At 40.9% G+C, this 21,406-nt stretch overlaps 1 protein-coding gene across 1 annotated transcript; it reads right to left on the bottom strand.

Moving 5' to 3' along the window:
• Nucleotides 1-1,523: 1,523 nt before the first annotated feature.
• Nucleotides 1,524-15,375, bottom strand: LOC128693641 (techylectin-5A-like). The gene is made up of 2 exons (XM_053783418.2): nt 14,754-15,375; nt 1,524-7,418 (listed from the first exon to the last, which is right to left on the bottom strand). The coding sequence occupies exons 1-2, from the start codon at nt 15,131-15,133 to the stop codon at nt 7,253-7,255; spliced, it is 546 nt and encodes a 181-aa protein (XP_053639393.2). The 5' UTR covers nt 15,134-15,375; the 3' UTR covers nt 1,524-7,252.
• Between the last annotated feature and the right edge of the window lie 6,031 nt (nt 15,376-21,406).

A 21,406-nucleotide genomic window follows, 5' to 3' on the forward strand; every position in this document is an offset into this window, starting at 1 on the left:
AGGTTGTTGTACTAAATTGCTAGGACAGTATTTCTTAAGTTTCGTTTCTTGCAAGCAAATTACTTGATGTAGTAAAATATTAATAATAAAAAAATCTTGCAATCATTAACATTTGTGCCATAACTGGAGAATGACTGATAAAATCTACTTCAAATTTCCACTACTGGTGTTATTTCTTGAACACAAGACTCATGCTGCCACTGGCTGCCATAACTTCCAATCTCCCGCAAGAACAAAAAGGCACAATACGAGCTTACGACGACGTTTCGGTCCGACTTGGGCCATTTACAAATCACACTATCAGAAAGGATAGAAGACGACAGGGACAGGACAAGAGGGGCAGTAAGAGAGGTAGTAGTAGTAGTAGTAGTGGACTCAGTCAAAGGACAAGAAAGAGTAGCACTGCAGGGGAACTAAGGGCCCACAAGGGGAGGAAAAAAATTACGGGGGAGAGGAGGGGTTAAGTAAAGGACCAAACACCCAATGCAAAAGAAAACCCAAAGTGACTAAGATACATACAAGGGAAGCTGTGTATAAGGAACGATTCAACTAGACAGCGACTGTGAAAGTTAGAAATATGGTAGACAGTCAATAGGATGACTGTGATCTTTGACATGAAAGAAAAGAAAATTGTTGGAGTGGAAAATACAGTATACTTTCAGCAAATACAGTGTATTTTGTATGTAAATTGATGGAATATATTGTAGTTAATAATTAATTTGTAAATAAAAAAAGAAACCAGTGACGGTGCGAGCATCGCTTGGGAGAGAGGCGATTGTTGTGTTTTGAAGTGGGCAATAGAAACGTAAGGAAAAATTGGAAGAATTTTCGTTGCCCTAGTGGTTAAATCGTGTTTAAAACCTCTCAAATAGGAGCAGAAATTGTTGGATTTGCAGTCCTGCAGAATGTGAGAATTAAGCGACTGGACAGGACTCCGTAATTAGATTGGAGCAGGATTAAATTAACCCAGGTGATGTCTATTTATGTTGAAATTCTGGCCAGTATTTTCTATATATTTTTGGCAGGGGTTTGTGTATGACACTAAGTATTCTCCAGACAAATTGGTAAGTGTTATTATTATAAATTCTCCTTCAGTGTATATGTAGTCATTTATTGAATTTAAAATACAGTCCACATATTCATATTAATGTTTTACCATAATTCCTGGGGATGTATACTTCATTTGAAATTAATGTAGGTCCAGAGTAACTTGTGGAGTTATGAGGAGTAGGTATCGAAGGGGGACTTTTTTTGCGACCTAGGATGTCCTAAAATTCCTACATGTCTCTGTAATCTTGATAAAGAATAATTATCTTTGTTGCTTTTATTAAATTACTGGAATGTATCTAATGAGATTCATCAAGGTAGTTTTAATTTTCCACAATAGGTGTCAACAAGCCTAACCTTACTTTTGTTCCCCCTGAGTCTGTCAGAAAGAGTAAGGCCGTTTTCTTAGACCATTCATACATTTTCAAAACTCGTATTTGATACGTAGTAGGTTGTTGTAATGGAGTAATGAAATCTTACATTTTTCTGCCGAAGCAGCTAGTTTATTGTTCAGTTTATCCATCCTGAGGACGGTAGAGCAAGATACACAAAAGGATTTAGAACTAGACCCCAAAAGAGTTTACAGGAGCACATCTGGAATTATAACTACAGTTCACATATCTGTTGCAACAAATTCAGGAAATTTGTTTAATATATTTAATACCTTATTTTCATTAAAGAAATATATATTGACATATTACGTAAGTTATTATACTATCTCTCCCTTTATTCCTAAATAAGTGGACAAAGCACAAGATAGCGATCATAAGGTTGGCCACATACTGTGCATTTGGTTTGATCATGTGTGTGTCTGCCAAAGTTCCACAGGTACAGGTAAACAAGTTTAAGCTCAGCTTCAATATCAGTCAATCTATTCACATCGCAATTTTCCCTATGAACACATTTATCTACGTACATGTTATTATAGTGGGTTATAGAACTACTCAGACATGTAACTACATTCCTATTACATTCACTTCCATTATTTACTTCTTTTCTAATATTATTCTTAATTCTAGATACATCGAGGTTATATTCTACATTTTCCATCAGATTACTTTTCTTGGCTAACGAATCACTTTTATAATTAAAGAGTAATCCAGTGTGTGATGGGATCCATAACACTTGTACATTAATTCCATTTTCGAAGCTTTGTGAGTATCTAAATCTGGCTTCTCCAAAAATTATGTTGCTAGTCATTATGTGAATCAAGAGCTTTTAATAAGGACATAGAATCAATATTTTATTTTATTAATAATAAGAAGCATTTTAAATATAAGACAATTAATTATTTTTATTTAATATAAAACCTTATTTACATTATTAACTGAAAGGCACTAATTCGTTGTACAAAAAATGTTGATAATACACAGGTGAGGCAAACCTTGTCTCAATTCATCTATTTAGCTCTATTATCAATTTATTTCATATTGTTCTCCCACGAATAAAAAATTAATATCAGAAATATTTTCTTTGACTTAAATCTTATTTTCTTAAGTGAAAATATATAGGTTATTTGGGAGCTAAAAGTGTTGGAATTATTCATAGCTTGAGAGAGGATTTGGACACTGCGGCGTAATGAGTTGGGTCTCGGTAATAACCTGGGGTTTGCTGTAGTGAGTTAGGTCTCAGTAATAACCCAGGATTTGCTGTAGTGAGTTAGGTCTCGGTGATAACCGAGGGTTTACTGTAGTGAATTAGGTCTCATTAATAACCCGGGGTGTTCTGTAGTGAGTTAGGTCTCAGTAATAATCCAGGGGTTTGCTGTAGTGAGTTAGGTCTCAGTGATAACCCAAGGTTAGGTGTAGTGAGTTAGGTCTCGGTAATAACCCGGGGTTTGCAGTAGTGAGTTAGGTATCAGTAATTACCATGGGTTTGCTGTAGTGAGTTAGGTCTCAGTATAATAACACAGTGTTTGCTATAGTGAGTTAGGCCTCAGCAATAATCCTGGGTTTGCTCTAGTGAGGTAGGTCTCAGTAATAACCCTGGGTTTGCTGTAGTGAGTTAGGTCTTAGTAATAACCCGGGATTTGCTGCAGTGAGTTACGTCTCAGTAATAACCCAGGGTTTGCTGTAGGGAGTTAGGTGACAGTAATAACCCAGGGTTTACTGTAGTGGGTTAGGTGTCAGTAATAACCCTGGGTTTGCTGTAGTGAGTTAGGTCTCAGTAATAACCCGGTTTTTGCTTTAGTGAGGTTAGGTGTCAGTAATAACCCTGGGGTTGCTGTAGTTAGTTAGGTCTAAGTAACAACCCCGGGTTTACTGTAGTTAGTTAGGTCTCAGTAATAGCCCTGGGTTTGCTGTAGTGAGTTAGGTGTCAGTAATAACCCGGGGTTTGCTCTAGTGAGTTAGGTGTGAGTAATAACCCAGGGTTTACTGTAGTGAGTTAGGTGTCAGTAATAACCCAGGGTTTACTGTAGTGAGTTTAGTCTCAGTAATAACCCTGGGTTTGCTGTAGTGAGTTAGGTGTCGGTAATAACCCTGGGGATGGTGGGGTGAGTTAGGTGTCAGTAATAACCGAGGTTTACTGTAGTTAGTTAGATCTCAGCAATAACCCGGGGTTTGCTTTAGTGAGGTGAGTCATGTGTCAGTAATAACCCTGGGTTTGCTGTAGTGAGTTAGGTGTCAGTAATAACCCGGGGTTTGCTGTAGTGGGTTAGGTGCCAGTAATAACCCAGGGTTTACTGTAGTGAGTTAGGTGTTAGTAATAACCCTGGGTTTGCTGTAGTGAGTTTAGTCTCAGTAATAACCCTGGGTTTGCTGTAGTGAGTTAGGTGTCGGTAATAACCCTGGGGATGGTTGGGTGAGTTAGGTGTCAGTAATAACCGGGGTTTGATGTAGTGAGTTAGATCTCAGTAATAACCCGTGGTTTGCCTTAGTGAGGTGAGTCAGGTGTCAGTAATAACCCTGGGTTTGCTGTAGTGAGTTAGGTGTCAGTAATAACCCGGGGTTTGCTGTAGTGGGTTAGGTGCCAGTAATAACCCAGGGTTTACTGTAGTGAGTTAGGTGTTAGTAATAACCCTGGGTTTACTGTAGTGAGTTAGGTCTCAGTAATAACCCTGGGTTTGCTGTAGTGAGCTAGGTCTCAACAATAACTGGGGATTTGCTGTAGTGAGTTATGTGTCAGTAATAACCCGGGGTTTGCTGTAGTGAGTTAGGTGTCAGTAATAACCCAGGGTTAACTGTAGTGAGTTAGGTGTCAGTAATAACCCTGGGTTTGCTGAAGTAGGTTAGGTCTCAGTAATAACCCTGGATTTGCTGTAGTGAGTTATGTGTCGGTAATAACCCTGGGTTTGCTGTAGTGAGTTGGGTGTCAGTAATAACATTGGGTTTGCTGTAGGGAGTTAGGTCTCAGTAATAACCTGGGGTTTGCTCCAGTGAGTTAGGTGACAGTAATAACCCAGGGTTTACTGTAGTGGGTTAGGTGTCAATAATAACCCTGGGTATGCTTTAGTGAGTTAGGTCTCAGTAATAACCCGGGGTTTGCTTTAGTGAGGTTAGGTGTCAGTAATAACCCTGGATTTGCTGTAGTTAGTTAGGTCTAAGTAATAACCCCGGGTTTACTGTAGTTAGTTAGGTCTCAGTAATAACCCTGGGTTTGCTGTAGTGAGTTATGTGTCAGTAATAACCCGGGGTTTGCTCTAGTGAGTTAGGTGTGAGTAATAACCCAGGGTTTACTGTAGTGAGTTAGGTGTCAGTAATAACCCTGGGTTTGCTGTAGTGAGTTTAGTCTCAGTAATAACCCTGGGTTTGCTGTAGTGAGTTAGGTGTCGGTAATAACCCTGGGGATGGCTGGGTGAGTTAGGTGTCAGTAATAACCGGGATTTGCTGTAGTGAGTTAGGTCTCAGTAATAACTGGGGGTTTGCTGTAGTGAGTTAGGTCTCAGTAATAACCCGGGGTTTGCTGTAGTGAGTTATGTGTCGGTAATAACCCGGGGTTTACTGTAGTGAGTTAGGTGTCAGTAATAACCCAGGGTTAACTGTAGTGAGTTAGGTGTCAGTAATAACCCTGGGTTTGCTGAAGTGGGTTAGGTCTCAGTAATAACCCTGGATTTGCTGTAGTGAGTTATGTGTCGGTAATAACCTTGGGTTTGCTGTAGTGAGTAAGGTGTCAGTAATAACATTGGGTTTGCTGTAGTGAGTTAGGTCTCAGTAATAACCCGGGGTTTGCTGTAGTGAGTTAGGTCTCAGTATTGACCTGGGGTTTGCTGTAGCGAGTTATGTCTCAACAATAACCTTGGGTTTGCTGTAGTGAGTTAGGTCTCAGTAATAATCCGGGGTTTGTTGTAGTGAGTTAGGTTTCAGTAATAAGCCGGGGTTTGCTTAAGTGATGTTAGGTGTCAGTAATAACCCTGGGTTTGCTGTAGTTAGTTAGGTCTGAGTAATAACCCTGGGTTTGCTGTAGTTAGTTATGACTCAGTAATAACCCTGGGTTTGCTGTAGTGAGCTAGGAGTCAGTAATAACCCGGGGTTTGCTCTAGTGAGTTAGGTGTCAGTAATAACCCAGGGTTTACTGTAGTGAGTTATTTGTCAGTAATAGCCCTGGGTTTGCTGTAGTGAGTTTAGTCTCAGTAATAACCCTGGGTTTTCTGTAGTGAGTTAGGTGTCGGTAATAACCCAGGGGATGGTGGGGTGAGTTAGGTGTCAGTAATAACCCGGGGTTTGCTGTAGTGAGTCAGGTGTCAGTAATAACCCTGGGTTTGCTGTAGTGAGTTAGGTGTCAGTAATAACCCTGAGTTTGCTGTAGTGAGTTAGGTCTCAGTAATAACCCTGGATTTGCTGTAGTGAGTTAGGTGTCGGTAATAACCCTGGGTTTGCTGTAGTGAGTTAGGTCTCAGTAATAACCCGGGGTTTGCTGTAGTGAGTTATGTGTCAGTAATAACCTGGGGTTTGCTGTAGTGAGTTAAGTGTCAGTAATAACCCAGGGTTAACTGTAGTGAGTTAGGTGTCAGTAATAATCCTATGTTTGCTGTAGTGGGTTAGGTCTCAGTAATAACCCTGCATTTGCTGTAGTGAGTTACGTATCAGTAATAACCCTGGGTTTGCTGTAGTGAGTTAGGTGTCAGTAATAACATTGGGTTTGCTGTAGTGAGTTAGGTCTCAATAATAACCCGGGGTTTGCTGTAGTGAGTTAGGTCTCAGTAATAACCTGGGGTTTGATGTAGCGAGTTAGATCTCAACAATAACCTTGGGTTTGCTCTAGTGAGTTAGGTTTCAGTAATAACCCTGGGTTTACTGTAGTGAGTTAGGTCTCAGTAATAACCCGGGGTTTGCTGTAGTGAGTTAGGTGTCAGTAATAACCCAGGGGGTTTGCTGTATCAAGTTAGGTGTCAGTTATAACCCGGGGTTTGCTGTAGTGAGTTAGGTCTCATTAATAACCCTGAGTTTGTTGTAGTAAGTTAGGTCTCAGTAGTAACTCGGGGTTTGCTGTAGTGAGTTAGGTCTCAGTAATAACCTGGGGATTGCTCTAGTGAGTTAGGTGTCAGTAATAACCCAGGGTGTTTGCTGCAGCGAGTTAGGTGTCAGCTATAACCCGGGGTTTGCTGTAGTGAGTTAGGTCTCAGTAATAACCCTGGGTTTGTTGTAGTAAGTTAGGTCTCAGTAGTATCCCGGGGTTTGCTGTAGTGAGTTAGGTCTCAGTAAAAACACTGTGTTTGCTGTAGCGAGTTAGGCGTCAGTTATAACCCGGGGTTTGCTGTAGTGAGTTAGGTCTCAGTAATAACCCTGGTTTTGCAGTAGTGAGTTAGGTCTCAGTAGTAACCCGGGGTTTGCTGTAGTGAGTTAGGTCTCATTAGCAACCCGGGGTTTGCTGTAGTGAGTTAGGTCTCAGTAATAACCCGGGGTTTGCTGTAGTGAGTTAGGTGTCAGTAATAACCCGGGGTTTGCTGTAGAGAGTTAGGTGTCATTTATAACCCGGGGTTTGCTGTAGTGAGTTAGGTCTCAGTAATAACCCTGGGTTCGTTGTAGTAAGTTAGGTCTCAGTAGTAACCCGGGGTTTGCTGTAGTGAGTTAGGTCTTAGTAATAACCCTGGTTTTGCTGTAGCGAGTTAGGTGTCAGTTATAACCCGGGGTTTGCTGTAGTGAGTTAAGTCTCAGTAATAACCCTGGGTTTGCAGTAGTGAGTTATGTCTCAGTAGTAACCCGGGGTTTGCTGTAGTGAGTTAGGTCTCAGTAGCAACCCGGGGTTTGCTGTAGTGAGTTAGGTGTCAGTACGCTGGTCTGATCTTCATCTCTGTCCTCTTGAGAGAGTAGTGATAACCACGGAAAGGTTGCCAGTTGACACCATCAGCAAAAGAGTCATGGGCACCATTATAGTACTTACCATTCAGGTTGGATGTATGACATTTTCCATACCACCAACCACCAAGATACCTGAAATAAAAATATTGAAATTTGAATATTTATAATATTTTAATAATAAAAACATGTATGAAAAAAAGTACAGTGAAATTCATTGATTAATTAAGATAATAGGTTGCAATGGAAGGCATGAAAATTTAAGTTTCTTAAGAAATTCATAAACTTTCTTACAGAATTATGAAGAGTTTGAAATATAATATAAATTATTAAAGAACATTGAGAAATATTAAAAGCTCATATTTTAGAGATAAAGATAAAGATAAAAACATGATTTCTTTGTAATGTTTACAATGTGTAATTACAACTTTGATTTGTTAAGTACTAAGAAACTTACTACTATCCCTGACGGTGAGCCTTAAGTGCTTCTCTGATATTTTTCTTTTATGCTTTCTTCCTTCATATATTCATTTGTAACTTAACTACGTCACATCAGACCATATTCAACTTTTCAATGCTAATTTACTGTACCTGTGGAAGGGTTCATCCAGCTACTGACACTGTGATCAAAATTATGTAGCACATTCATGAAATTTCATTTGCATGCGATAACTGAATAATGACTCTTCTGATTGGCTTCAAACATTCAGAGAAGAGTTAATTGGGATTGCTGCTGGAATGAGTTGGTACCAATTTGACGACACCTTTATACAGTGTGGATTTTATCCCGTTGAATAACGTAAAATGTAATTAAGTATATCTCGTACGAATGGCAAAAGTATTTAATTGCTTCTGGATTTTAAGACACTACTTAGTAAGATTTTTATCATGTAGATTAAAAAAAAAATTCAACATAATAAAATAATTGAAAGTATTAGTAACTGACACAATCTGTGATAATCGGAGAACGTCTTTCTGAGCGGCTTCAACATTGAAGCATTGATGTGTTTAGTTGAATGTAAGATTTGTGTTATGTTATTGAGCTGCAGTGATATCAAATAACCTATTTTATGAATCGTAGAATTAATACAGATTCTTTAACTAAACAAGGCATCTTTTGACTGATATCCAAAAAAAATATGCTGATGGATTTGATAAGAAAGATGATGCCTCTTAAGTCTGAATATGTGCAAATCTAAAATTTTACTGACATTGTTAAAAACTTCAGAACTGTTGGATTCAGAACAATTACTACGAAATGTCTTTTCTGATATTCTTCAAACATTGACTGAAAATGGGCTTTATTGAAAGAAATCATGGAATTCACTTTGAGCTCTCTAAATTTTCTATGTCAAATTGTTAAATAATTATTTTTCCATGAAATAAATAACAGATGTTCCTTCCTATCGGTTTCAAACCTAAGGCTCAGTGTATATTAATTAGAAATATTTTAATTAATTAATGCTGTGTAAGTGCTCATTGAACATTTTTTTTGTAAATTATATCATATTCGACTTGTATGTTTTATACAAAAGTTTAATAAGCACAGTGTTCTAGTCTTCCACTAACTTCCTCCAAGACTTTCATTTATACTTTCAGAACACTTTATCAGATCGGTTTCAAATTTTCAACTCTAGTAAATTATAAACAGAGGCAAGTGAACCTGACTTCCCAGTTATATTTAGATAATATACGACAGTGATTTTCAAGCGATGGCTTCGGAAAGCCTCTTCTGGCGACCATCAAAATTACGACACTCTTGTATCCTACTTAGAAGAGAGTTAATATTGTTAATAAAGTGTATATATGTAATTTTGACACTTTACATTTCGAAATGGTGCATCACCTGCGGTCATACCTGCCTAAGCTCTTGTTGTAGTGTTTTAGAATCTCAGGTTCAGGTGTTGAAGAAGGAGATTCTACTTCTTCAGGAGGAAAATAGGGGGCTGAAGCTTCGCATAGATGAGTTTGGGAATGTGAGAAGGATTTAGCTGGTAAGGAAGGAATGGTCACCAGCAGTGATAGTGGCAGCCGCTTTAAGTGGCAAGTGGTTCACAGTTCAGGAAGAAGAAAGATGAGGAGAGTTAATAGAGAAGATGTGAAGGTAGGAAATCGATTCTCTGTTAGTGAGGTTGAAGGTACCACTGATTACCCTGCTAATCAAGGTAAGCGTATTTTAATAGTAGGCGAATCTCAGGTAAGATATATGGACTGTGCATTTTGTAACAGAGACAGAAAGGTCAGACAGAGAGTGTGTTTTCCTGGAGCTTGTGTTCCTGAAATAGACAGAAGGTTGAATAATGTTATGGCAGGTAAAGGGAACAAGCCCATGTTCTGTCTTGGTGCTGGGGGTAATGACATTGGGAAGGGCAGGAGAGAGGAGCTGCTGGATAAGTACAAGTCAGCCATAGAAGTAGTTAGGTCCAAGGGAGGGATCCCAGTCATATGTAGCATCTTGCCTAGAAAAGGAGTGGGCAATGAATGCATGTCTAGGGCAATTGGAATAAATTGCTGGCTAGACAGGTACTGCAAGGGACTTGCAATCCTATTCATTGATAACTGGGACCTATTCTTTGGCAGACGTGATATGTATGCAAGGGATGGGGTTCATCTCTCTGGGGATGGAGTGGTTGCATTAGCCAATTCAATTGAAAGGGTAATTGATGACTTCTCTAGGAATTTAAACTGCTAGATTATAGAGGTATGGGTGTTTGTGGGAGACAGTCAGGCTGCAGCACTAGGGTTAAAAACAGCAGTTATTACCAGGATACCTCAGGGATATGTTCAAGAGACAATATTCAAAATAAAGTTGATGGTAATGGCAAATCAAGTGATCAACAAACAAAGAGAGATAGTAGAGGGCAACGAGTGACTAGCTCCCTTAAGGTTTACTATACAAATAGTAGAAGTCTAAGAAATAAGATAGATGAGCTAAGATTACTTGCAAGTGTAGGTAATATACATATTACTGGTATAACAGAGACCTGCTTCAACCTGAAAGATAGAGAAATGCCTTCTGAATGCAACATACAGGGTTATAAACTATTCCACACTGATAGGGTCAGCAGGAAGGGTTGTGGTGTGGCGATGAATGCCAGAGAATATTTAAATAGTTGTCATAGACATGATATAAGATTAGAAACATCGAACACAGAATTTGTTTGGCTACAGTTTCTCTAGGGACGTGACAATTTAATTTTGGGTGTGATTTATAGGCCCCCAAACCTTGACAGGGAGCGCAGTAAGCTGTTATGGGACGAAATTCATAAGATATGAAAATGTTGTGATAATGGGAGATTTTAACTTTAGACAAATTGATTGGAACAATATGACAGGAAATCTTGTGTCTAGTGACTTTCTTGATACGGTTCAGAATTGCTTTTTAGAACAGGTTGTGACAGAACCAACTAGAGGAAACAATCTGCTTGACTTGGTTTTTGCCAACAAAGATTCACTAATTAATAATCTTGAGGTTAATGATAAGCTTGGGAGAAGTGATCTCAAATCACTTAGATTCAATATATCATGGAATTACCCAGATAACTGCAATCAAATCTCTGTCCCAGATTTTCGCTTGGCCGACTTAATGGGACTGAAAAATTACCTGGGTGGGCTAAATTGGGATATCCTGACTATGGGTCAGGTAGGTGATCTTGTTTGCCAATATGACTTTTTTCAGAGCATAGTTCTAGCTGCCCAGACAACTTTTGTTCTGAGTAGGGAAATTAGATCAACAAAAATGATCCCAAATTATTGAACAATAGATTAAAACATCTCATTGGTCAAAAGAGAGGCATATATAGGCGTATCAAAAGAGGGGATGGGCAGTTAAGAAATCAATATATTCAATTAAAGAGAGAAATAAAGAAAAGAATAAGAAAAACAAAAAGGATTATGAGGCTAAGGTCACAAGGGATTCAAAGACTATCCCAAAAAGGTTCTTTCAGGTAAGATTAGGGACAAGACTGGCCCACTTAAGAGTAACTGTTCAGATCACTGACAATGATATGGATATGTGTGAAATTCTCAATACCTACTTCTTCTCAACTTTCTCCCAGGAAAATACTAGCGATATTCCTGAAATAACAGATTATGTAGAACAGGATAATAAACTATGTACGATTAGGGTAACTAATGAGATGGTCATCAGACAAATAGAGAAACTAAAACCTAACAAATCCCCAGGCCCTGATGAACTGTTTGCAAGGGTTTAAAGGAATGTGAAGAGGAACTTAGCATACCTTTGGCTAATCTTTTTAACATATCACTGAAAACTGTCATAGTGCATGATAAGTGGAAAATGGCAAATGTAATACTTGTTTACAAGGCAGGTGACAGGTCCATGGCTTCGAACTATAGACCAATAAGCCTTACCTCCATAGTGGGAAAATTTATGGAATCAATAATTGCCGAAGCAATTCGTAGCGATCTTGACAGGCAAAGACTGATTAATGAATCTCAACATGGTTTTACAAAGGGGCATTCCTGTCTTACGAATTTACTAACTTTTTTCACTAAGGTGTTTGAGGATGTAGATCATGGTAATGAATATGATATTGTGTATATGGACTTCAGTAAGGCTTTCGATAGAGTTCCACACAAGAGGCTATTGAGGAAACTTTTAAGGCACACGGAATAGGAGGAGAATTTTTTTCCTGGGTAGAGGCATGGCTGACAAATAGACAGCAGAGAGTTTGCATAAATGGGGAGAAATCAGAATGGGGGCACGTCACAAGTGGTGTTCCTCAGGGGTCAGTGTTGGGCCCGTTGTTGTTCACAATTTACATAAACGACATAGATGAGGAAATAAATAGCGACATAAACAAATTTGCTGATGACACCAAAATAGGCCGTCCAATTCATTCTAATGAGGTCACTAGAGCACTCCAGGTTGATTTGAATAGACTGATGCAATGGTCGGAGAAGTGGCAGATGCAGTTTAATATTGACAAATGCAAAGCTCTAAATGTTGGACAGTTAAATAACCATGCCACATATAAACTAAATAATGTAGATCTTAATACTACTGCTTGCGAAAAGGAATTAGGAGTTCTGGTTAGTAGTAATCTAAAACCAAGACAACAGTGCATTAGTGTTCGCAATAAAGCTAACAGAATCCTTGGCTTCATATCTAGAAGTATAAATAATAGATGTCCTCAGGTTGTCCTTCAACTCTATATATCCTTGGTTAGGCCTCATTTAGACTATGCTGTTCAGTTCTGGTCACCGTATTACACAATGGATATGAATGCTCTGGAAAACGTACAGAGTAGGATGACAAAGATGATCCCATGTATCAGAAATCTTCCCTATGAGGATAGACTGAGGGCTCTGAATCTGCACTCTGTCGAAAGGCGAAGAATTAGGAAGGATATGACTCACGAAATCGTAATGACACGATTCCAAACAAACCATTCCATGGGCGGGGATAGAACCCGCGATCAGAGAGTCTCAAAACTCCAGACCGTCGCGTTAGTCACTGGACCAGCTAGCCACAATAAGATTCGTCCAACTAGGTATATTTCTACACAGTAGGAAGGTTAGCATAGGCACCACTGTGACCACAAATGCAAGTTTTTACAGTCGAATCTCCAGCTAGCGTGGCCGTGACGAACTCTAGCTCAAGTCTCCTCAAAGCCGTTAACATGACTAACGAAATCGTAATGACACGATTGCAAAGAAACCATACCACGGGCGGGGCTAGCTGGTTCAGTGGCTAACTCGACGGTCTGGAGTTTTGAGACTCTGATCGCGGGTTCTATCCCCACCCGTGGTATGGTTTATTTGCAACCGTGTCATTACGATTTCATGAGTCATGTTAACGGCTTTGAGAAGACTTGAGCTAGAGTTCGTCACGGCCACGCTAGCTGGAGATTCTTCTGTAAAAACTTGTATTTGTGGTCACAGTGGTGCCTATGCTAACCTTCCTATGGTGTAGAAATATACCTAGTTGGACGAATCTTGTTGTGGCTAGCTGGTCCAGTGGCTAACGCGACGGTCTGGAGATTTGAGTCTCTGATCGCGGGTTCTATACCCACCCATGGTATGGTTTTGTTTATGGGGGATATGATCGAGGTGTATAAATGGAAAACAGGAATAAATAAAGGGGATGTAATTAGCGTGCTGAAAATTTCCAGCCAAGACAGGACTCGCAGCAATGGTTTCAAGTTGGAAAAATTCAGATTCATGAAGGATATAGGAAAGCACTGGTTTGGTAATAGAGATGTGGATGAGTGGAACAAACTCCCGAGTACAGTTATTGAAGCTAAAACGATGTGTAGTTTTAAAAATAGGTTAGATAAATACATGAGTTTGTGTGGGTGGGTGTGAGTTGGACCTGACTTGCTTGTGCTGCTGTGTCTGGTGCAGTGCTCCATTCTTGAGTGGAGGTGACCAGACTGGGTGGGTCATTGGGCTTATCTGCGGGGGGTGGGTCATTGGTCTAATCCGGGGGGGCATGGACCTGCTCCGCATGGGTCAGTAGGCCTGTTGCAGTGTTCCTTCTTTCTTATGTTCTCATGTTCCTATCATAATTTTGCTTTAAATAATAAAAATATTTGTCCAAACTATTCTCAAGGATGTCCAAGACAGCTTTCATAATTCTAGTATAACACACTCATGCCGACATCATTTTACTGTTGTCAAGACAGTCAAATGTGTGACTGATAAAACTTCCTTAAACAGTGAAAATCTCACTTTATTACTTCTATTGCTCTTGATGAGTGATGTTTCCTCTTAATACTGCATAATTTTTTATCACCTTTATCTTGTATTTATATTTTTTCAGGTGTCGTAGGTTATAATTCGTTATTTATATACACAGAGGACATGCTAACCTCACCTAACCTGAACAAGAAATTTGCTTCACCTCGTATGTGAGAAAAGCACAAAAATTTTATGGTCTTTTCTTCTACTAATTTGTGTTATTTGTAATATAGAACTCCTCATTCAATAATGAAGATCTATAAGTAGTGGAAAGTTCTTGGAACTATTGGAGTGATAGGCATCCACTTGCAAATATTATGAAGAATTCCAGATTTTTATTTCCATACAGAGGCTTGAGAAAGCTTCTCCTGACTGGATTCAAACCTTCAATAATAAGTCCCGGATTACTACTGGAGTAAGAATGTTGGAATATGTTAAATACATTTTTAGAATTTTGCTTCATTGTTTCTGAGGACTAATTTGATTATGATTCTTCTAAGCTGCATTCTCCAAGACGAAATATTTATATGATCTGTATTTCTTTCTCTAGACTAAAAAAAAAAAAACTTTCAAGCGAAAGCTGATTTTGAAATTAGAGTCTCTACAATTTAGTGTTTAGGTGTTACCGAACATAAATATTCTTAAATAACACTAAACCTATTTATATTTTTTCCATTGGCAGTATCTGTTCAAGCAATTACTAATTACTGATATTATGTTCATATTTTAAACACTAATAAATAAGTGTAAATGGGTTTAACATACTTTACAGCACAGTTTTCTGGAGAAGTGTCTAGATCGTAATTCTTCGCAGAGAACTTCTGACCGTTGACGTTACTGAAGCCATCACCAGCATCTCCAGTGTAACCATTAACTTCTACCTTGAATAAGGAGCTCCTGTCATGGACATAAAAGAATTGGTACTGTGCCCACCGGGTGCTGTTGTCGAAATCCGTTAATTCAAATCGTATCTGGTTGAGAGTTTGATCAGTGAGGGCATGGATATGTTCAAGGCCAAGCCAGAACTCGCCGGAGAGATTACCAAAGCCTAAAGCATACTCCATCCAGGTGCGGTAAAAGTCTTCCTTTGGCAGAATATCTTCGCGACGCTGGATAACAGTCCATCCTCCTTTATTAGTGTCCATATCGCAGTAGACACGGACAGGACGTTTGGAGCAGCAGTCATGTGGATAGATGGTGTATATTCCACTGGTATTGTGACCATGCTCTTGCAGTTCACGACAGTTTCGGTTTTGGAAGCCAAGTCCTGCCTAGAAGAGCTCAGGAAAATTAGCATTGGCAGTGGTGTCATCTGCTGCCACCATCAGCCCCTCGCTGCTAACACCCACTACCACCAGCGTCCACAGCAGCATACACATCTTTCACTTTAACCTAAAAGTAACAGAATATTATTATTTCATTATTGAATTATGCATACAAAGTCATTTTATTATATCTAGAGACAAATGACTGCCATACTAATCCTACCTAAGTTAATTGAAAATTCTTTCGATATTGGTTCTCAGACTAGTATATAAATTAAAACCTAGCAAATCCCCTTTGCTTAGTCTTTTCTTTTACAAACTAGCATAATGCATTATAAATGGAAAACGGTAAATATGATACCTCACTACAAAGCAGGTGACAGGTCTTTAGTTTCGAATTATATACCAATAAGCCAAATCTCCACTGTGTGAAAACTGATGGAATCAATAATTTCCGAGGCAATTTGAGCCCACCTTGAAGGCTATAAACTGATTAATGAATTTCAACACGGGTTTACAAAGAAGCGTTAGTGTCTAACGAATGTACCGACTTTTTTCACTAAGGTATTTGATGAGGTAGATCATGGTAATGAATATGACATTGTGTATATAGACTTCGGTAAGACTTCTTATAGAGTTCCATATCAAAGGTTGCTGAGTAAAATAGAGGCACACAGAATAGGGTAAGGATTTTTTTTTCTTGGAGGGAGGCGTGGTTGACAGCTGGCAGCAGAGAGTTTGAATAAGGAAACCAATAATATGTAGAATGAAGTAGAGTTATTGGTGAAAATTGGAAAGCCGGTTATACTAGGTGATAAGGACAATAATAGAGATAGTGGAAGAACAGAAATAGGCAGGAAGGAAAAGAGGAAAAAGGATTTCTTAATGCACATTATGTAAATAGTCATAGGGCTAGAAACAAGATGGACGAGTTGAGATTAGTAGTGTGGGCAACATTGAAGTATTTGTCATAAGTGAGACATGGTTCAATATGAATAATTGAATGTCGCATTCAGGGTTTTAAGTTATTCCACGCTGATAGAAATAACGGGAAAAGAGATGGGGTGACACTATTTGCCAGAGAACACTTAAATTGTTGCATAAAACGAGGGTATTAACACTGAAAGAACACAGAGTCTAACTGGGTAGTATTTTTCAGTAGGGCATTAAAAATTAATTTTCGGTAAGATTTACGGTCCGCCTAACTTGGATAGGGACAAAAGGAGACTACTCTGGGAAGAAACTGTTAAGGCCACAAGGCACGATAACGTAATTCTTGGAGACTAACTTTAGCCGAATTGATTGGAATTCCTTGAATGGGAATCTTGAGTTAGACGACTTCCTGGAGGTAGTTCAAGTTTGTGACAAGGATACCCTTGTTAATAATCTAGAGATTATAGAGGAACTTGGCACAAACGACCAAAATTAATTACGTTTAGTAGTGAATGAAAGTATGATAAAAGGGATAATTCAGTAATAATCCCAGATAATCGCTCAGCGGGTTACAAATGGGCATAGAGAACACCTATAACCTGTGGACTACAATAATTAGAGAACTGTCAAAATGATAGTTTCCTAAACAAGCTGCTCGAAGAATATTTATTATGTTCAGAGAAATTCATCGAATTGAAACGCTCCAAAGCAAATAAAGAGATTCAAATATCTTTTAGGGCAGAAGAAAGGAATTTATAGAAATATCAAAAGAGGTGAGGGCCATCTCATTGATCAACATACTCACATGAAGAGGGTTAAAGAAGGGGATAAGAAAAGCTCAGCGGAACTATGAAATTAAAGTTGCCAATGATTTGGAAACAAATCCGAAAAGCTTTTCTGAGTATATAGAACAAAGGTTAGAGAAACTTAGGCCCTCTTAAAACTAACTCTGGGTAGCTTACTAAATTCCATCAATATAACAACATGTGTCTTTGCAAACATACAAGGTCTAAAGCCGGCAACAAACAACAAAATTCCTTACATAAATCGACTGCTCACGGAATCAAATGTAATGTTTCCAGCATTCACAGAGACCCATATAAAGGATCATTTTGACAACGAAATATGGATCCCAGGTTATAACCTATTTAGATACGAAAGAATAAACAGGCAACAAGGAAGGGATGGGGGTTGGCTTGTACGTCACGGCGTCGCTCATTTGCTCAGAACTGCTAAACGCCTCAAATGATGTAGCTGAACTTTTCACGGTAAAGATTGAAAACCAAAACCCTGTCATTGTGGTAGTATACAAGCCTCCGGATGCTACTTCCCAGCAATTCCGGGAACATCTTTTGAAAATAGACCACTGTCTGGGAAAATCTCCCAACTCCTCCCCCAAACATCTTCTAACAGGGAGATTTCAACTTTAGACACCTAAAATGGAGAAGTGTGGCAAATAATATTTTAGCAGAGATCACACCAGGAGGCAGCTCAGACGAAAATTCATACACACACGAGCTATTAAATCTCTGCACCAAATTCACCTTAAACCAGCAAATATTAGAGCCAGCAAGACTATGAATTACGCTGGACCTAATCTTCACTAACAACGACTATCTGTTATGTAATATAACCGTATAAAACAAATACACTCAGATCAAAACATAATAGAGGCACAGACATATATGCACAGGAAGAGAGCAGCGAGTCATGGTAAGTGGCGAGGCGCCAGAGTGAGCGCCTGTGACGAGTGGGGTTCTACAGGGGTCAGTCCTAGGACCGGTACTGTTTCTGGTATTTGTGAATGACAAGAGGAAGGAAAAGCCTCCGTATAGTCCCTGTTTGAAGAATTGAGACACATGGGAATCTTTATTGAAGAAACGTTTCGCCACACAGTTGCTTCATCAGTCTAATACAAAGTAGAAATGGGTAAGGAGAGGAGGAGTTCGAGGTAATCAGTCCCTCAACCTGGAATCGATGTGTTCAGTCCATCACTCTTGTAGGAAGTGCAGCATAGGTGTGTATGAATAATGTTCGCCAAGACCATAGTCCTGGCACGGGTCTCAATCTTGCGATGACCCGTCTCTGGCTCCCGTTGGAGAAAGGTTTCCACAATGATGCGACGCATGCCGGTCAAGCGCCCCTCTGGTCAGTTCAACTGGTGCATCTCATAAGCGACACCATATGTAACTATGGACACTAGCGAGGAGGAGGATATGTCATTATCACAGGTAACAGCTTGTCTGGTTCGTTGACCCCATGGTACACTAGTGTGGCCGCAGTCATCTCTGGGTCCTCTTCGGGAGGGAATATCACCCCTAGTTGCCTGCAGAGAGTCTCAGTAGCTTCGCACTCTAGAAGATAGTGTGTTAGGGGCCGCTGGACAACGTGCTGACAGTACTGGCACATCTCCTCCTCAGCCTTGTCTACCATCATCTTGGCTGTGGGAAAGCCCAAACGAAGCCGATGGATGGCGGCACACTGCGCTCTGGACCAGCTTCTATCATATGTAGGGGGTTCTTCCTGAGTCGCTGCTCGGTACCACTGTTGAGATGGGGTATCACCTAAGACCTCCCGCATAAGTTTCGTGGCTCTGGCAGCCACCAGTTTGGTCTGTCGTTGGCTGATTGGGACAGTAATCGCAACATGTGGATAGTCTGTTGCTGCCTTGGCTGCATCATCTGCCGCCTCATTTCCCCGGATGCCAGCATGGCTGGGGATCCAGTTCAATGTCGATCTATTACCCTGAACTTCTAAGGCTGTCATTATGCTCAGGAGCGATGTGATGAGGTGAACATTATCCTGTGGTTGAGGATGGGAGAGGGCATTGATTGCAGAGGTGGAATCAACATATATGACAGGTCGGAGTCGATGTCGTAGGGCATGTGACAATGCCTGCTGAATCGCCACCAGCTCAGCTTGAAGGATCGTGCAGTGGTCAGGGAGTCGCCAGCCTTGTGTGTGACCATTGTGGTACAGTCCAGCTGCTGCTCTCTTCCTGTCAGGGTCGACAGAACCATCTGTGAAATACACTGCACATGTGCCTCCCTCTGCCAGTGCCATGCTTGTCTCAGCATGATTGCTGAGGGTGTCTTGAATGCAGAGACACTTAGAGAAGGGTAGCTGCATGATGAAAACATCGGCTGGATCTGGGCGCCAGGGAGGTGGTGGATGGTACCCAGCAACAGGAAGGTCACAACTCTTCTCACAGAGCAGCTGTACAGGCAGCAGCTTCCGCCCAGCAGCACAAAACGAACGAATCCAGGAGTAGTCCGTGAAGAGTGTGGGATCTTGTGACATGGTTGTTAATATCCGTCTCCTTAGTGGGGTACCTTGCTGCCGGTGCAGAATCGTGGCCACTTTGCAGGCGTTTATGTATCTTACTCTGTCAGCCAAGGAAGGAAGCCGGGCCTCAGATCTGAGACATGCTGTGTTGGTCCAGATGGGGGCACCAAGCATAGTTCTTATCGCCTCGTTTTGTACGACCTCCACCCTTTGCCTGCTCTGCGGGAAGAGATGAGCTAAAGCCGGTGCTCCGTAGTCAATGAGCGAGCGTATAGCTTGTATATAGTACAAGCGAAGTACATCTTTGCTTGCCCCTGCACGGTGCCTCGTCATGGCTCTCATGGCATTGAGTCTGAGTAGAGCACGTGACCTGACATACTCGGCCTGTTTCTGAAAGGTCAGCTTTTTATCAATGTAGATTCCCAAGTACAGGTAGGAGCCTGTCCACTCAAGTTCTATATCCTGAATACGTAATCTACTCACAGGATCTTGTCCCTTGAACATCATTGCAAGAGATTTCTCGGCCGAGATCTTGAGGCCTAGTTCCTTGCAAGACTGCGTAATTAGGTCCAAAGCTTTATGAGCCTGTCGTTCTAAATTGCCTTTCCCATTAAAACTCCCAAGTACCGTTATAGAGGCCAGAACGTTGTGTAGCTTTAAAAATAGGTTGGATAAATACATGAGTGGATGTGGGTGGGTGTGAGTTAGACCTGATAGCTTGTGCTACCAGGTCGGTTGCCGTGTTCCTCCCTTAAGTCAATGTGACCTGACCTGACTAGGTTGGGTGCATTGGCTTAAGCCGGTAGGAGACTTGGACCTGCCTCGCATGGGCCAGTAGGCCTTCTGCAGTGTTCCTTCGTTCTTATGTTCTTATGTTCTTATGTTCTTATTCACTACTAGTGCAAGATCATCAGCATAGCTGAGGAGCTGTGTACCACTATGAAAGGGAAGGCTCACAAGTTCCTGCATAAGGATGTTAAACAGGGTAGGACTGAGCACACCTTGTGGCGTACCGTTTTCCAGGGTTTTAAAGGAAGAGTAGTGTCCCTGAAAGCTGACACAGGCCTGCCTGCCCCTAAGGTAGGACTCTATCCAGGCCAGGAGGCGTCCTTTGATTCCCTTCCGAGCTAGTATTGCCAGAATTGCTGTGGGGCTGGCTAGCTCAAATGCCTTCTCAAGGTCGAGGTAATCGACGATACTAGGTTTTTTGTTGCTATCAGCAATCTGGCTTAGTAGAGTGGTTATGCACTCTGCTATTCCCACTCCTTTGGTGAAGCCAAATATGTGATGATGAGAGGGTCCAAGTTTCCATAGGAAGCGGTTTAACACCATCCTCTCAGCAGTCTTGGCTAAGCAGCTGGTCAGCTGGTCTCATACTGTCTGGGTCCTTGGGCTTTGGAATTGGTACGATTGTAGCTTTCTTCCAAGCTGCTGAGAGTGTCCTGGCCCTCCACGACTTGTTAATGACGTCTAGTATGGCCTCCCATCCACTCTGCCCAGCCCGTGCAATCATGGAGTACGTAACACCGTCGATGCCCAGGGCAGTGTCACCTGTGTTCTTAATGGCACGTCGGAGTTCCAAGTCCGTAAGGTCTACATCAGTCACATCTTCCGATTCACATGCAGCTTGTATCGTTAGCTGGCGCTGTGGCAGAAGATCCGTCTGTATATTCCGGATGTCCTGTGGGAGCTGAGTGGAGGCTCCCCTGGAAGTGAAAAGCTCCACTAGTTTCTCTGCTTCCTGGGATGGGTTCGGGTGTGCTGGTGGCCTCGGCTTGCTCTTGCCTGTTGCTATGTTGAGCTTGCCCCATATCTCAGATAAGGTGGTGTGATGCCCGAATGTTGAGCACCACTCCAGCCATTTCTCAGTTTCTACTCTGAGAGAGATTCTGCGGGCATGCTGCACAATGGCTCTCAGAGTATTCCTGTTCTCTG

The sequence above is a fragment of the Cherax quadricarinatus genome, unplaced genomic scaffold, assembly GCF_038502225.1.
Source record: "Cherax quadricarinatus isolate ZL_2023a unplaced genomic scaffold, ASM3850222v1 Contig1485, whole genome shotgun sequence".
NCBI classification, from domain to species: Eukaryota; Metazoa; Arthropoda; class Malacostraca; order Decapoda; family Parastacidae; genus Cherax; species Cherax quadricarinatus.

What these genes read in the sequence shown, in the direction of transcription:
- LOC128693641 (XM_053783418.2), bottom strand. Translation starts at nt 15,133, where the DNA reads ATGGACACTAATAAAGGAGGATGGACTGTTATCCAGCGTCGCGAAGAT. An exon ending in CCAGAAAACTGTGCTGTAAA is followed by an intron (nt 7,419 to 14,753) that starts GTATGTTAAACC and finishes TTTTTATTTCAG; the next exon opens with GTATCTTGGTGGTTGGTGGT.